Genomic DNA, 17,056 nt, shown 5'->3' with positions numbered 1-17,056 from the left:
TCATTATCCTGTACCCCGAGTGTCAGCGTCATTATCCTGTACCCCGAGTGTCAGCGTCATTATCCTGTACCCCCAGTGTCAGTGTCATTATCCTGTACCCCGAGTGTCAGTGTCATTATCCTGTACCCCCAGTGTCAGTGTCATTATCCTGTACCCCGAGTGTCAGCGTCATTATCCTGTACCCCGAGTGTCAGCGTCATTATCCTGTACCCCGAGTGTCAGCGTCATTATCCTGTACCCCCAGTGTCAGTGTCATTATCCTGTACCCCCAGTGTCAGTGTCATTATCCTGTACCCCGAGTGTCAGTGTCCTTATCCTGAACCCCGAGTGTCCGCGTCATTATCCTGTACCCCGAGTGTTAGTGTCATTATCCTGTACCCCGAGTGTCAGCGTCATTATCCTGTACCCCGAGTGTCAGTGTCATTATCCTGTACCCCAAGTGTCAGCGTCATTATCCTGTACCCCGAGTGTCAGCGTCATTATCCCGGACCCCGAGTGTCAGCGTCATTATCCTGAACCCCGAGTGTCAGTGTCATTATCCTGTACCCCGAGTGTCAGTGTCATTATCCTGTACCACCAGGATCAGTGTCATTATCCTGTACCCCGAGTTTCAGCGTTATTAAAGACCTCTCAACAGTTCAAAGGGGTTTTCCAGACTATAGAGAAGTTTCTGCCTCCACTCTCTGTGACAGCAGATTGCTGCACCATGACAGCATGTAATGTGCACACTATCAGGAACCCCCTGTTTTCCCACTGTGTATGGACAGTCACTTGAGTAAACGTATAGTTGTTATCACGGGATGATAAGAGTCTCAACTGCTTCTTTCAATATAACACTGAGTGACCGCAGACCTACACCGGAAATACAGAGGATCAGTGAGTGGCGCACATTGCACACTGTCAGGATACAGCAATCTGCTGTCACTTAGAGAGGTTGCAGGAATGTATCTAGATGCCAGAACTGGACTTTCTGTAATGTCACATTTCAACAGAGTTCTCCTTTAACCAGTGAATATTTTTGTCCTTTGTCTAGACAGAACGTAGATGATGGCGGTTCTGCGGCGGCGCGGCACTTACCCTCCCGGGCTGCAGGAGGCTGCGCTGTCCCCGGACGCTGTACTCGATCTGGACCAGCTTCTGCAGATTCTCCTACAACACAACAGAAGACAATTCATAGAGTCCTCGCAGTCGGCGCATCTACAAATGTGATTATAATGTCATCGCTTTGTGTTGTGGAGTATAAATCACCTCCGGAGCCGGTAATGATCCGCCGCCGCAGACAGCACAAAGCGCCGCGCCTCATCTGATTAATAACCGTGTGAGGCTCAGCAGGTGGCGGAGCAGGAAGACGCCGGTGCGAATCACTACTAAAGTAAAACCCTCCACAATTACTATAAACGGGTCCTGATTATTGGGTATTCGCTCTCTGCTTTCTCTTTATTTAAAACAGTAGTAATCTAATTTTAGGGAATTGTTAGTAAAGCGATTGTCTAATATAATATCAATATTTGTAGCTACATATCTACTAGATATATGTGTGTATATACAGTATATACATCACTACATGTGCCCGGAATCTGCAAATACTGAGTACTGCAGTACCAGGAATGGCCACTAGAGGTGGACGGAGAGGGGAGGAGAAAGAGAGAAGGGAGAGAGCAGAGGGAGAGCAGAGAGAGAGTGGAGAGAGAGGAGAAAGAGGGAGAGAGGAGAGAGAGAGGGAGAGCGAAGAGAGAGGAGAGAGATGGAGAGAAAAGAGGTGAAAGAGAGGGGAGAGAAAAAGAGAGAGAGGGGGGAGAGAGGGAAAAAGAGAGAGGAGAGAGAGAGGAGAGAGAGGAGAGAGAGGGAAACAGATTGGGAGACAGAGAGGAGAGAGAGGGAGAGAGGGAGAGAAGGGAGAGGAGAGAGGGCGAGAGGAGAGAGAGAAGAGAGAGAGAAGAGAGAGGGAGAGAGGAGAGAGAGACAGAGAGGAGAGAGAGAGGAGAGGGAGGGAAACAGATTGGGAGACAGAGAGGAGAGAGAGGGAGAGAGGGAGAGAGGGAGAGAGAGGGGAGAGAGGGAAAAAGAGAGAGGAGAGAGAGAGGAGAGAGAGAGGAGAGAGAGGGAAACAGATTGGGAGACAGAGAGGAGAGAGAGGGAGAGAAGGGAGAGGGCGAGAGGAGAGAGGGCGAGAGGAGAGAGGAGAGAGAGAGAAGAGAGAGAGAAGAGAGAGGGAGAGAGGAGAGAGAGACAGAGAGGAGAGAGAGAGGAGAGAGAGGGAAACAGATTGGGAGACAGAGAGGAGAGAGAGGGAAAGAGGGAGAAAGAAGGGAGAGGGCGAGAGGAGAGAGAGAAGAGAGAGGGAGAGAGGAGAGAGAGAAGAGAGAGAGAAGAGAGAGGGAGAGAGGAGAGAAGAGAGAAGAGAGAGGGAAACAGATTGGGAGACAGAGAGGAGAGAGAGGGAGAGAGGAGAGAGGGCGAGAGGAGAGAAGAGAGACAGAGAGAGAGAGAGGAGAGAGAGGAGAGACAGAGAGAGAGAGGAGAGAGAGAGAGGGAAAAAGATTGGGAGACAGAGAGGAGAGAGAGGGAGAGAGGAGAGAGGGCGAGAGGAGAGAAGAGAGACAGAGAGAGAGAGAGAGAGGAGAGAGAGGAGAGACAGAGAGAGAGAGGAGAGAGAGAGGGAAAAAGATTGGGAGACAGAGAGAGGACAGAGGGAGAGAGGAGAGAGAGGAGGGAGAGGAGGGAGAGAGGAGAGAGGGAGAGAGGGAGAGAGGAGAGACAGGGAGTGAGGAGGGAGAGTGGAAGAGGGATTGGGAGAGAGGAGAGGGAGAGGAGAGAGAGGGAGAAAGGTGAGAGAGGAGAGAGAGAGAGAGGAGAGAGAGGGAAAAAGATTGGGAGACAGAGAGAGGAGAGAGAGGAGGGAGAGAGGAGAGAGGGAGAGAGGAGAGGGAGAGAGGAGAGAGAGAGAGGAGAGACAGGGAGTGAGGAGGGAGAGTGGAAGGGGGTTTTGGAGAGAGGAGAGGGAGAGGATAGAGAGGGAGAGAGGTGGGAGAGGAGAGAGAGGGAGAGAGGTAGGAGAGTGGGAAAGGGATTAAGAGAGAGGATAGAGTAGAGAGAGAGGGAGATAACTATATATTACTGTACTAACAGCAGCGTCCAATAGAGGCCTCTACTATATATATATATATATATATATATATATATATACATATATATATATATATATATATATATATATATATATATATATATATATACAGTGCCTACAAGTAGTATTCAACCCCCTGCAGATTTAGCAGGTTTACACATTCGGAACTAACTTGGCATTGTGACATTTGGACTGTAGATCAGCCTGGAAGTGTGAAATGCAGCAAAAAAGAATGTTATTTCTTTTTTTTTTTTTAAATTGTGAAAAGTTTATTCAGAGGGTCATTTATTATTCAGCCACTCAAACCACCAGAATTCTGTTTGGTTCCCCTAAAGTATTAAGAAGTATTTCAGGCACAAAGAACAATGAGCTTCACATGTTTGGATTAATTATCTCTTTTTCCAGCCTTTTCTGACTAATTAAGACCCTCCCCAAACTTGTGAACAGCACTCATACTTGGTCAACATGGGAAAGACAAAGGAGCATTCCAAGGCCATCAGAGACAAGATCGTGGAGGGTCACAAGGCTGGCAAGCGGTACAAAACCCTTTCCAAGGAGTTGGGCCTACCTGTCTCCACTGTTGGGAGCATCATCCGGAAGTGGAAGGCTTATGGAACTACTGTTAGCCTTCCACGTCCTGGACAGCCTTTGAAAGTTTCCTCCCGTGCCGAGGCCAGGCTTGTCCGAAGAGTCAAGGCTAACCCAAGGTCAACAAGGAAGGAGCTCCGGGAAGATCTCATGGCAGTGGGGACATTGGTTTCAGTCAATACCATAAGTAACGTACTCCACCGCAATGGTCTCCATTCCAGACGAGCCCGTAAGGTACCTTTACTTTCAAAGCGTCATGTCAAGGCTCGTCTACAGTTTGCTCATGATCACTTGGAGGACTCTGAGACAGACTGGTTCAAGGTTCTCTGGTCTGATGAGACCAAGATCGAGATCTTTGGTGCCAACCACACACGTGACGTTGGAGACTGGATGGCACTGCATACGACCCCAAGAATACCATCCCTACAGTCAAGCATGGTGGGGGCAGCATCATGCTGTGGGTCTGTTTCTCAGCCAAGGGGCCTGGCCATCTGGTCCGCATCCATGGGAAGATGGATAGCACGGCCTACCTGGAGATTTTGGCCAAGAACCTCCGCTCCTCCATCAAGGATCTTAAGATGGGTCGTCATTTCATCTTCCAACAAGACAACGACCCAAAGCACACAGCCAAGAAAACCAAGGCCTGGTTCAAGAGGGAAAAAATCAAGGTGTTGCAGTGGCCTAGTCAGTCTCCTGACCTTAACCCAATTGAAAACTTGTGGAAGGAGCTCAAGATTAAAGTCCACATGAGACACCCAAAGAACCTAGATAACTTGGAGAAGCTCTGCATGGAGGAGTGGGCCAAGATAACTCCAGAGACCTGTGCCGGCCTGATCAGGTCTTATAAAAGACGATTATTAGCTGTAATTGCAAACAAGGGTTATTCCACAAAATATTAAACCTAGGGGTTGAATAATAATTGACCCACACTTTTATGTTGAAAATTTATTAAAATTTAACTGAGCAACATAACTTGTTGGTTTGTAAGATTTATGCATCTGTTAATAAATCCTGCTCTTGTTTGAAGTTTGCAGGCTCTAACTTATTTGCATCTTATCAAACCTGCTAAATCTGCAGGGGGTTGAATACTACTTGTAGGCACTGTATATATATACACACACACACAATACACACACACAATACACACACACACACACACACACACACACACACACACACACACACGCACACACACACGCACACACACACGCACACACACATATATTAATGCACGCCTAGTGGCCGCTGCTGGTACTACAGCCCTAGGTATTTGGAGAATTCAAGCACCTGCTGTTCTTCCTACCAGTTACCACCACTAGAGGGCGATCTCCATACAGTTGTTTAAAGGGATAGTTAGGAGTGCACTTATCAATTTTTTTGTAATCTTAGATAGAATATAGATATTTTTGTGCCCATTTTTTTTCTTAAATACATTTATTTTGTGCTAAAAATCATTTTTCCAGTTTGGTTTCAATAAAGATTTTGCACCATTTGGCTTTTTATTTCATGCACATTTAACTTTGATGTCATCTGTGGTCATAAAAAAACCCCTCAAAGGGTTACAAAACGCCCTATCAGACTTCAAAAGGAGCTCACTGACAGATTCTCAGTTAACTCCTTCTGCAGCCAGCATAGACGGTGCAGCTCAGAGGCTACAGAAGGTAATATTTTTTTAACGAAACTGAACTGCAAAACTGATTTTGAGCTCAAAATTCATGTATGAATGTGAAAAAAAAATGGCTCCAAATGTGCGATCCACAGTAACAAATCTGTACTCAGGTTTTATGCAGAATTTTTTGTGGTTTTCTCTGATCTGGTGGGAGAATTTTCCTCGGTAGCCATTGGCCACCACTTTGAAGACTATTGGCAACTGCCTTTGGCCACCAAGTCACAATGGCATCCTCCAGGATTGCCCTCTACTGCTGATATGATGTGGAAGCGTCCACATGGCATCCAACAGGCCTCCAATTAGCTGAATATTACTTGACGCTTCCTCCAGATTTGATGCAGAATTTTCTGCATTTTTCCGGTAAGTGTGAACGCGCCCTAAGGGTGCGAAATCTCAGATAGCAAAACTATATAGAGCGAGCCGCGAGCTGCGATATTTGGCTATTAAGTCACTCCCCAGATTTATGTGGAAGCGATGCGGTTGTCGTCTTTAGCGGATAAAGCCAATTCTCCATTACATCTTGTAAGAAAAGCATTCCACCCTCCGCGACCGCATCTGATGGACTTATTGATCTCCGCCTCTATCGACCCAGCAATGAGAAAATGTCCAGATGGAGAAGAAAACTCTCACTGCTCCCGCGGAGGCCGACATGTGAGCGGCCATGAAATTTCTCAACGCTGACAAGTCGTCTCTGGAGAAAACTCAAACGGGGACGATTGAAAGGTAAAAATAAAGAAAAGACGTCTTGCAAAAAAATAAAATAAAAAATGGAAAAGCGGTGACATGAAGATGGCGGAGAGTGTGCAAAAGTGCGGACACACGGCGGAACCTAAGAGACATGACCTCCAGGAGGCGAATTATCAGGAGTATAACATGGACACCCAATGTCCTCTATGGCTGCCGGAAAGGGGGATTGGATGGACCCCTCCAAAATCTGCCATCTAAAAGGAGGTTCTCCCTTGTGGACACCCCCCTGTTGGCTGCTCTTAGGGGGGTTACAAGATGTCGCAGGGATCGCAACTGCGACTGGGCCCAGGGGTGCAACGGTCCCCACCGACTCCAGCTGGAGGTACGTCCGAGGCTGCACATCCAGCTGAAATGCACCGCGGTGCAGACACCCATCGGGTCCCTGCACTACGATACACATTGCCGAGCAAACAGAAGCCGGCAGCTTTCATAAGAGTCCCAATGACTGAGGGCGGCGCATGGCAATGACGTCATGTATTCCCATAGCACCGACACCAATGAAAGCTGCCGACCACTGTGCGCTGGTTACACAGGAGGACACGCTGCATGACATGGGAGTCGGGGAGGGTGAGTACAATGTTTTGTTTTTTTTTGCGACAGAACAGAGACATATTTACCAAGATGGGGACAATATATACCATGAGGGACCCAGGAAGGGCACCATATATACCAGGAGGGGGACAGTATATAACAAGAAGGGCCCAGGAGGGGGACATTGCATACCAGGAAGGGCCAAGGAGGGTATAGTATAAACGAAGAAGGGGACAGTATATACCAGGAAAGGCCCAGAAGGAGGACAGTATATAAAATAAGGGCCCAGGAAGGGACAGTATATACCAGGAAGGATCCAGGATGGGGACAGTATATACCAGGAAAGATCCAAGATGGGGACAGTATATACCAGGAGGGGGGCAGTATATGCCAGAAAGAGCCCAGGAGGGGGACAGTAGATGCCAGGAGGGGACAGTTAATATCATTAAGTATGCACCAGGAGGGGGACAGTATACACCAGGAGGGAGACAGTATATATTAGCAAGGGCCCAGGAGGGGGACAGTATATTCCAGGAAGCAGGAAGGGGACAGGATATACCAAGAAGGACCAAGGTGGGGGACAGTATATACCAGGAAGGGGACAGTATATACTAGGAAGGGCCAAGAAGGGGGGACAGTATATACCAGGAGGGGACAGTATATACTAGGAAGGGCCCATGAGGGGAACAGTATACACCAAGAAGGGTCAAGGAGAGGGACAGTATATACCAGAAGGGGGACAGTATACACCAAGAAGGGACCAGGAGGGGGGCCATATATATCAGGAAGGACCCAGGAAGGGGACAGTATATACCAGGAAGGATCCAGGATGGGGACAGTATATACCAGGAAGGGGGCAGTATATGCCAGAAAGGGCCCAGGAGGGGGACAGTAGATACCAGGAGGGGACAGTTAATATCATTAGGTATACACCAGGAGGGGGACAGTATACACCAAGAAGGGCCAAGGAGGGGGAGAGTATATACCAGGAGGGGGGACAGTATATACCAGGAAGGGCCCAGGAGGGGGATAGTATATGCTAGGAAGGGCCCAGGAGGGGGACAGTATATGCCTTAAGGGTACCAGAAGAAGACAGTACATACCAGGAGGGGGACAGTATTTACCAGGAGGGGGATAGTAGATACCAGGATGGGGGGACATACAGTGCCTACAAGTAGTCTTCAACCCCCTGCAGATTTAGCAGGTTTGATAAGATGCAAATAAGTTAGAGCCTGCAAACTTCAAACAAGAGCAGGATTTATTAACAGATGCATAAATCTTACAAACCAACAAGTTATGTTGCTCAGTTAAATTTTAATAAATTTTCAACATGAAAGTGTGGGTCAATTATTATTCAGCCCCTAGGTTTAATATTTTGTGGAATAACCCTTGTTTGCAATTACAGCTAATAATCGTCTTTAATAAGACCTGATCAGGCCAGCACAGGTCTCTGGAGTTATCTTGGCCCACTCCTCCATGCAGATCTTCTCCAAGTTATCTAGGTTCTTTGGGTGTCTCATGTGGACTTTAATCTTGAGCTCCTTCCACAAGTTTTCAATTGGGTTAAGGTCAGGAGACTGACTAGGCCACTGCAACACCTTGATTTTTTCCCTCTTGAACCAGGCCTTGGTTTTCTTGGCTGTGTGCTTTGGGTTGTTGTCTTGTTGGAAGATGAAATGACGACCCATCTTAAGATCCTTGATGGAGGAGCGGAGGTTCTTGGCCAAAATCTCCAGGTAGGCCGTGCTATCCATCTTCCCATGGATGCGGACCAGATGGCCAGGCCCCTTGGCTGAGAAACAGCCCCACAGCATGATGCTGCCACCACCATGCTTGACTGTAGGGATGGTATTCTTGGGGTCGTATGCAGTGCCATCCAGTCTCCAAACGTCACGTGTGTGGTTGGCACCAAAGATCTCGATCTTGGTCTCATCAGACCAGAGAACCTTGAACCAGTCTATCTCAGAGTCCTCCAAGTGATCATGAGCAAACTGTAGATGAGCCTTGACATGACGCTTTGAAAGTAAAGGTACCTTACGGGCTCGTCTGGAACGGAGACCATTGCGGTGGAGTACGTTACTTATGGTATTGACTGAAACCAATGTCCCCACTGCCATGAGATCTTGCCGGAGCTCCTTTCCTGTTGTCCTTGGGTTAGCCTTGACTCTTCGGACAAGCCTGGCCTCGGCACGGGTGGAAACTTTCAAAGGCTGTCCAGGCCGTGGAAGGCGAACAGTAGTTCCATAAGCCTTCCACTTCCGGATGATGCTCCCAACAGTGGAGACAGGTAGGCCCAACTCCTTGGAAAGGGTTTTGTACCCCTTGCCAGCCTTGTGACCCTCCACGATCTTGTCTCTGATGGCCTTGGAATGCTCCTTTGTCTTTCCCATGTTGACCAAGTATGAGTGCTATTCACAAGTTTGGGGAGGGTCTTAATTAGTCAGAAAAGGCTGGAAAAAGAGATAATTAATCCAAATATGTGAAGCTCATTGTTCTTTGTGCCTGAAATACTTCTTAATACTTTAGGGGAACCAAACAGAATTCTTGTGGTTTGAGGGGTTGAATAATAAATGACCCTCTGAATAAACTTTTCACAATTTAAAAAAAAAAAAAAAGAAATAACATTCTTTTTTGCTGCATTTCACACTTCCAGGCTGATCTACAGTCCAAATGTCACAATGCCAAGTTAATTCCGAATGTGTAAACCTGCTAAATCTGCAGGGGGTTGAATACTACTTGTAGGCACTGTATATACTAGGATGGGGGGGATATATATACCAGGATGGGGAATATATTTACAAGGAAGGAGCCCAGAATGAGGTACATTAGAACAGGATGGGGGACATTACTATGTAATGGGGGGAGTACAACTTGTATGTCTTTATAGGATTTAGATCTGACCATCATGGTGGGGGGGCCCCAGGTCCAATTTTTGCAACGGGGCCCATCGAACTCTAGTTACGCCATTGAGCAGAAGTAATGATGCAACCTCTTCCACCTGTAATATTCTGCAGTCTCTTACCCCGTGGCGCATGCTCTCAATGGCGCGATCTGCGACTTCTGAGACGATGAGCAGAGCGGCTGTAATAGAAGAAGGAGCGATTAGAATTATTTGTTATTTATAAGCAACTTATTACTTCTTCAGACTTTCCTCTCTCACATTGAATGCAGCAATTACTCAGAAGTATCAAGGTCCAAACTTTTCTGGGTGTTTGTCACCTTCTCGGCGGTGACTTTGGAGCTGTTCGCGGAATTCTCACTTTTTGCGGAATCCTTCTCTTTCTTTATCTTAAGAGCCCCTTTCCCTATTATCCGGGTTTAACTCCGCGTTCCATGAATTTTCAGCGCCGTCATTGATTATGTGTCAACGTGATGAAACAATTTTGCAACTCAGATTTTGCCCCCCGCCTGCTTTTCTCTGCGCACATTTGAGTTTGATGAATTGACTGGAGTCAAATGTGCAGAGATGAGCGGCGCGGCCGTCTGCGAGCTCCGTAAGTGTGACTTTGATGAAGAGACTCTGGCAGCGGCCGACACACGGGCATTAATTAACCTCTATGACTGTCATCTGTACGGATCCCTGCACTGTGCACTATGCAGAGCGCTCACCCACATAGGACATGCAGTGGATAACACACGTAGTATAGAGGGAGAGCTTATATACAGTCTGTATACACCTATACAATCATACAGTATCATTCGAAATGTATGAGGACACACAATCGCATTACCCCCAATGTATAACCCCTGGCCCCGAACTCCTGGTGTTTAATCCAACCTCGTCACCCTCTTGTTTAAAATTGGGTCCCATTGCCCCCTGTGTATAACCGTCAGTTTCCCACCATGCCAGTTGCCTTTACTAATGTGACAGATTGGCCGGTGGTGCAGAGCTCACTGATACCAGTGCGTCCTGTAATAGGAGCCACCGGGGCAAGGACTTATTTGATGATATTTCTTCCTCCTGAATCTTCCCCCATCATCTGTGAGTGATTATTACTGAGAAGTGGAAGAAACCGCAGCAACTCAGCCACAAAGTGGAGACCCCGTAATGTTACAGAGTGGGGGCCGAGTGCTGAAGAGCAGAGGGCAGAAAGTCACCAGCGCTCTGCTGACCACATAACTGCAGAGTCCAGATCTGCTCTGGAAACATCAGCACAAACACTGCACTCCCTGGGGGTTTCATGGCCGAGCAGCTGCAGCCCCCGTACATCCCCAAGCACAATGCCAAACATCAGATAAAGTGGTGTAAAGCACAAACACTGAGCCCTCGGGGAGCTTCATGGCTGAAAAGCTGCAGCTGTACATCACCAAGCACAATACCAAACATCAGATAAAGTGGTGTAAAGCACAAACACTGAGCCCTCGGGGAGCTTCATGGCTGAAAAGCTGCAGCCGTACATCACCAAGTGCAATGCCGAACATCAGATGGAGAGGTATAAAGCACAAACACTGCTGCTATCGGGTGCTTCATGGTGATGTACGGCTGCAGCTTTTCAGCCATGAAGCACCCGATAGGAGCAGTGTTTGTGCTTTATACCTCTCAATCTGATGTTCGGCATTGCACTTAGTGATCTACGGCTGCAGCTTTTCAGCCATGAAGTTCCTGGTGGGAGCAGTGTGTGTGCTTTACACCACTCCATCTGATGTTCGGCATTGCACTTGGTGATGTACGGCTGCAGCTTTTCAGCCAAGTGCAATGCCGAGCATCGGATGGAGTGGTGTAAAGCACAAACACTGCGCCATCCGGAAGCTTCATGGCTGAGCAGCTGCTGCCGTACATCACCAGGCACAATGCTGAGCATCGGATAGAGGGATGTAAAGCGCAAACTCTGTTTATGGCTGAACAGCCGTACATCACCAGCCACAATGCTGAGCATCGGATAGAGGGATGTAAAGCACAAACACTGTTTATGGCTGGGCAGCCGTACATCACCAGGCACAATGATGAGCATCGGATAGAGGGATGTAAAGCACAAACACTGCGCCCGCCGGGAGCTTTGTAGCTGAGGAGCTGCATCAGCCGTACATCACCAATCACAATTCTGAGTGTGCTTGGTGATGTACTGCTGATGTGTGTAAAGCGATGTGGAATTAATAGCGCTATATAAATGAATAAATATTATTATTATTATTATATAACTACTGTGCCTGCCGGGTGCTCCATGACATGAGTTTCCTCTTCATGTGCATCTAACACTATATACACAGTCCACGCTCCATACAGATAGTAAATATACAGGAAAATTGAAAACAAAACATAATCATGTCCATACACACAAATAATGCACAGAACAAATAGATGAACGCTTCACCCACCCTGAGTGTCTTCATACTCCACCAAATCAGGACACAGATTGTTCAAATAATCTACAGGAAAGAAAGAAACAAATCATTGCAAGATCTGTGTATACAGTAACAGACCCACAATCCTGCCTCTACCTCCACTGTCTGCCATAGATGCACATATCATACAGGCCACTAAGCACCATGAGAGGTCACAGTGTCTGTGTGATGGTGCTTCACTCACAGACAGTTATTCAAACCAAGACATCTGTGAGCAGAATGTTTTCATTCACTGACAGCAAACACATAATAGTGAGGAATCGAAAGACATAGAAACTTACAGAACTATCTGTAGAAGGATTACAGGATATATATAATACACCGGACAATTCATAGTTACATAGTTACATAGTTACTTAGGTTGAAAAAAGACCTAGGTCCATCTAGTTCACCCTTCCTCCACCAGTTCTACATTTAGTCACTAAGTCATTTATAACCAACAATGTTTTGTGTACTGAGGAAATCATCCAGCCCTTTTTAAAAAGCTGCTTTAGTATCTGCCATTACTACCTCTTGTGGTCGGCATTCCACAGTCTGACTGCTCTAACTGTAAAGAACCCTTTCCTATTTAGGTGTCGGAATCGCTTTTCTTCCACTCGCAGTGAGTGCCCCCTGGTCCTTAGTATTGTCTTTGGAAGGAATAAGTCATGTGCCAGTCCTTTATATTGACCACACATGTATTTATACATATAAATGAGATCTCCTCTGAGACGTCTTTTTTCTAAGCTAAACATATCTAACTTTTTCATTCCTTTACGTAACATTCTCAGTCCAAGCATGAAGCCTTACATAGTTACACGGCGCATTCCATCTTTTTATTAAAAATCGGGAGCATGACACCAATGTGTCACAATGAGACGAGCGGCTCATAAATCTGCCCCCGACTCCACACCGCGCTGATAATCTGATGGAACAATATTACATTTCTCAATTGTCAGAGGACGAGCGAGAGAGCGAAACCGCAGCTCAAGACACAGCTTTAAATTCATTACTGTCATAGACACAGGAGTCCCCGGGGCCACGGACCGGCTCACAGAGCCACGTATGTCACCAAGATTCATAGAAAACACAGAACTTTATTACTAAGCTGATAATAGCTTACTATTATTAAAGTGGAATCTTGGGGGGTTACTGAGGGGGCAAAACCAACCACATAAGGTGGGGCGGGAGTAGTAATGATATAGTTCAACATGGGGGCAGTATTATAGTATTAATATTCTTGTACATAGGGGGCAGTATTATAGTAGTTATATTCTTGAAAATAGGGGGCAGTATTATAGTAGTTATAGTCTTGTACATACAGTTCTGGCCAAAAGTATTGGCACCCCTGCAATTCTATCAGATAATACTCAGTTTCTTCTTGAAAATGATTGCAAGCACAAATTCTTTGGTATTATTATGTTCATTTAATTTGTCTTCAATGAAAAAAAATAAAAAAATTTGTCATAAAGCCAAATTGGGTATAATTCCACACCAAACATAAAAAAGGGGATGGAGAAAAGTATTGGCACTGTTTGAAAAATCATGTGATGCTTCTGTAATTTGTGTAATAACAGCCCCTGTAACTTACCTGTGGCACCTAACAGGTGTTGGCAATAATAAATCACACTTGCAGCAGGTGACATGGATTAAAGTTGACACAACCTCTGTCCTGTGTCCTTGTGTGTACCACATTGAGCATGGAGAAAAGAAAGAAGACCAAAGAACTGTCTGAGGACTTGAGAATCCAAATTGTGAGGAAGTATGAGCAATCTCAAGGCTACAAGTCCATCTCCAAAGACCTGAAAGTTCCTGTGTCTACGGTGCGCAGTGTCATCAAGAAGTGTAAAGCCCATGGCACTGTGGCTAACCTCCCTAGATGTGGATGAAAAGAAAAATTGACGAGAGATTTCAACGCAAGATTGTGCGGATGGTGGATAAAGAACCTCGACTAACATCCAAACAAGTACAAGCTGCCCTGCAGTCTGAGGGTACAACAGTGTCAACCCGTACTATCCGTCGGTGTCTGAACGACAAGGGACTGTATGGTAGGATACCCAGGAAGACCCCACTTCTTACCCCGAGACATAAAAAAGCCAGGCTGGAGTTTGCCAAAACTTACCCGAGAAAGCCTAAAACGTTTTGGAAGAATGTTCTCTGGTCAGATGAGACAAAAGTAGAGCTTTTTGGGAAAAGCCATCAACATAGAGTTTACAGGGAAAAAAAAAGAGACATTCAAAGAAAAGAACACGGTCCCTACAGTCAAACATGGCGGAGGTTCCCTGATGTTTTGGTGTTGCTTTGCTGCCTCTGGCACTGGACTGCTTGACCGTGTGCATGGCCTTATGAAGTCTGAAGACTACCAACAAATTTTGCAGCATAATGTAGGGCCCAGTGTGAGAAAGCTGGGTCTCCCTCAGAGGTCATGGGTCTTCCAGCAGGACAATGACCCAAAACACACTTCAAAAAGCACTAGAAAATAGTTTGAGAGAAAGCACTGGAGACTACTAAAGTGGCCAGCAATGAGTCCAGACCTGAATCCCATAGAACACCTGTGGAGAGATCTCACAATGGCAGTTTGGAGAAGGCCCCTTCAAATCTCAGGGACCTGGAGCAGTTTGCCAAAGAAGAATGGTCTAAACTTCCAGCAGAGCATTGTAAGAAACTCATTGATGGTTACCGGAAGCGGTTGTGCACAGTTATTTTGGCTAAAGGTTGTGCAACCAAGTATTAGGCTTAGGGGTACTTTGCACACTATGACATCGCAGGTGCGATGTCGGTGGGGTCAAATTGAAAGTGACGCACATCCGGCATCGCAGGCGACATCGTAGTGTGTAAAGCCTAGATGATACGATTAACGAGCGCAAAAGCGTCGTAATCGTATCATTGGTGCAGCGTCGGCGTAATCCATAGTTACGCTGACGTGATGGTCCGATGTTGTTCCTCGCTCCTGCGGCAGCACACATCGCTGTGTATGAAGCCGCAGGAGCGAGGAACATCTCCTACCGGCGTCACCGCGGCTCCCGTAGGATATGCGGAAGGGAGAAGGTGGGCAGGATGTTTACTTTTGTTTGGCCCATTTTTGGAGTTTTGTGTGAAATGATCAATGATTTGTTTTTTGTTTCATTCTCTTTTGTGTTTTTTCATTACAAGCAAAATAAATGAAGATAATAATACCAAAGAATTTGTGATTGCAATCATTTTCAGGAAGAAACTGAGTATTATCTCACAGAATTTCAGGGGTGCCAATACTTTTGGCCAGCACTGTAGGGGCACTATTATAGTAGTTATATTCTTGTACATAGGAGGCAGTATTATAGTAGTTATATTCTTGTACATAGGGGCAGTATTATAGTAGTTATATTCTTGTACATAGGAGGCAGTATTATAGTAGTTATATTCTTATACATTGGAGCAGTATTATAGTAGATATATTCTTGTACATAGGAGCAGTATTATAGTAGTTATATTCTTGTACATAGGGGCAGTATTATAGTGGTTATATTCTTGTACATAGGGGCAGTATTATAGTGGTTATATTCTTGTACATAGGGGCAGTATTATAGTAGTTATATTCTTGTACATAGGGGCAGTATTATAGTAGTTATATTCTTGTACATAGGGGGCAGTATTATAGTAGTTATATTCTTATACATAGGGGCAGTATTATAGTAGTTATATTCTTGTATACAGGAGGCAGTATTATAGTAGTTATATTCTTGTACATAGGGGGCAGTATTATAGTAGTTATATTATTATACATTGGGGCAGTATTATAGTAGTTATATTCTTGTACATAGGGGGCAGTATTATAGTAGTTATATTATTATACATAGGGGCAGTATTATAGTAGTTATATTCTTGTACATAGGAGCAGTATTATAGTAGTTATATTCTTGTACATAGGGGCAGTATTATAGTGGTTATATTCTTGTACATAGGGGCAGTATTATAGTAGTTATATTCTTGTACATAGGAGCAGTATTATAGTAGATATATTCTTGTACATAGGAGCAGTATTATAGTAGTTATATTCTTGTACATAAGGGCAGTATTATAGTGGTTATATTCTTGTACATAGGGGCAGTATTATAGTGGTTATATTCTTGTACATAGGGGCAGTATTATAGTAGTTATATTCTTGTACATAGGAGCAGTATTATAGTAGATATATTCTTGTACATAGGAGCAGTATTATAGTAGTTATATTCTTGTACATAGGGGCAGTATTATAGTAGTTATATTCTTGTACATAGAGGCAGTATTATAGCAGTTATATTCTTGTACATAGGGGCAGTATTATAGTAGTTATATTCTTGTACATAGGGGGCAGTATTATAGTAGTTATATTATTATACATAGGGGCAGTATTATAGTAGTTATATTCTTGTACATAGGGGGCAGTATTATAGTAGTTATATTATTATACATAGGGGCAGTATTATAGTAGTTATATTCTTGTACATAGGGGCAGTATTATAGTAGTTATATTCTTGTACATAGAGGCAGTATTATAGTATTTATATTCTTGTACATAGGAGCAGTATTATAGTGTTTATATTCTTGTACAGAAAAAAAACCATTCCAAATAGACTAGAGGAAAAACCTTCCCTTGTTTTTTGTCTGTAGCTCCTAAACAGTTTAAGCCCTTAACAGGTTAACATGTATGAAGAGGGAGCAGATGCAGTGGAGCAGTACACGATGCAGCATCAGACCGCAAATGGTTTGCTCGTAGTTTATAGGATTGAGATCTGAGGTTCAGATTGCCTTGTGAAAACTTTGGGTTTAAAATGTATCTTCTTTCTTTTTGTGCAGCGAGGTTTTAAGGACTCTTTCCTTGCTGGTAGTTCCTTGTTACTTTTGCCTTTGATGCAGCTGGTTTGAGACCACTCCCCTTCCCTTTAAATAGTCACATGTCCCATCACCTGATGCCGGTTATAGAATTCATTTTTGAACTGAGGAAGGAGAAAGTTTCTGGAAGCTGCTGGAGTTCTGTCGTTTGCAGCCCTGGGTGTTTGGCTAACACTTTGGTGTTGGTGTATATCCTTTTGGCTATGTTCCCCTGTCTGTCT

At 45.1% G+C, this 17,056-nt stretch overlaps 1 protein-coding gene across 2 annotated transcripts in view; it reads right to left on the bottom strand.

The window, feature by feature from the left end:
* Positions 1-17,056, bottom strand: part of FGD5 (FYVE, RhoGEF and PH domain containing 5) — a 152,835-nt gene that overhangs the window by 36,271 nt on the left and 99,508 nt on the right. For both annotated transcript variants that reach the window (XM_075321565.1, XM_075321567.1), the window contains exons 9-11: positions 11,979-12,029; positions 9,685-9,743; positions 1,078-1,149 (exon numbers count right to left, since the gene is read on the bottom strand). In XM_075321565.1, coding sequence (XP_075177680.1) covers positions 1,078-1,149; positions 9,685-9,743; positions 11,979-12,029 — 182 coding nt within the window. The remainder of the gene's footprint in view (positions 1-1,077; positions 1,150-9,684; positions 9,744-11,978; positions 12,030-17,056) is intronic.

This window comes from Anomaloglossus baeobatrachus, chromosome 8, assembly GCF_048569485.1.
Source record: "Anomaloglossus baeobatrachus isolate aAnoBae1 chromosome 8, aAnoBae1.hap1, whole genome shotgun sequence".
Lineage (NCBI taxonomy): Eukaryota > Metazoa > Chordata > Amphibia > Anura > Aromobatidae > Anomaloglossus > Anomaloglossus baeobatrachus.
This window is presented reverse-complemented; position numbering and strand designations above follow the sequence as displayed.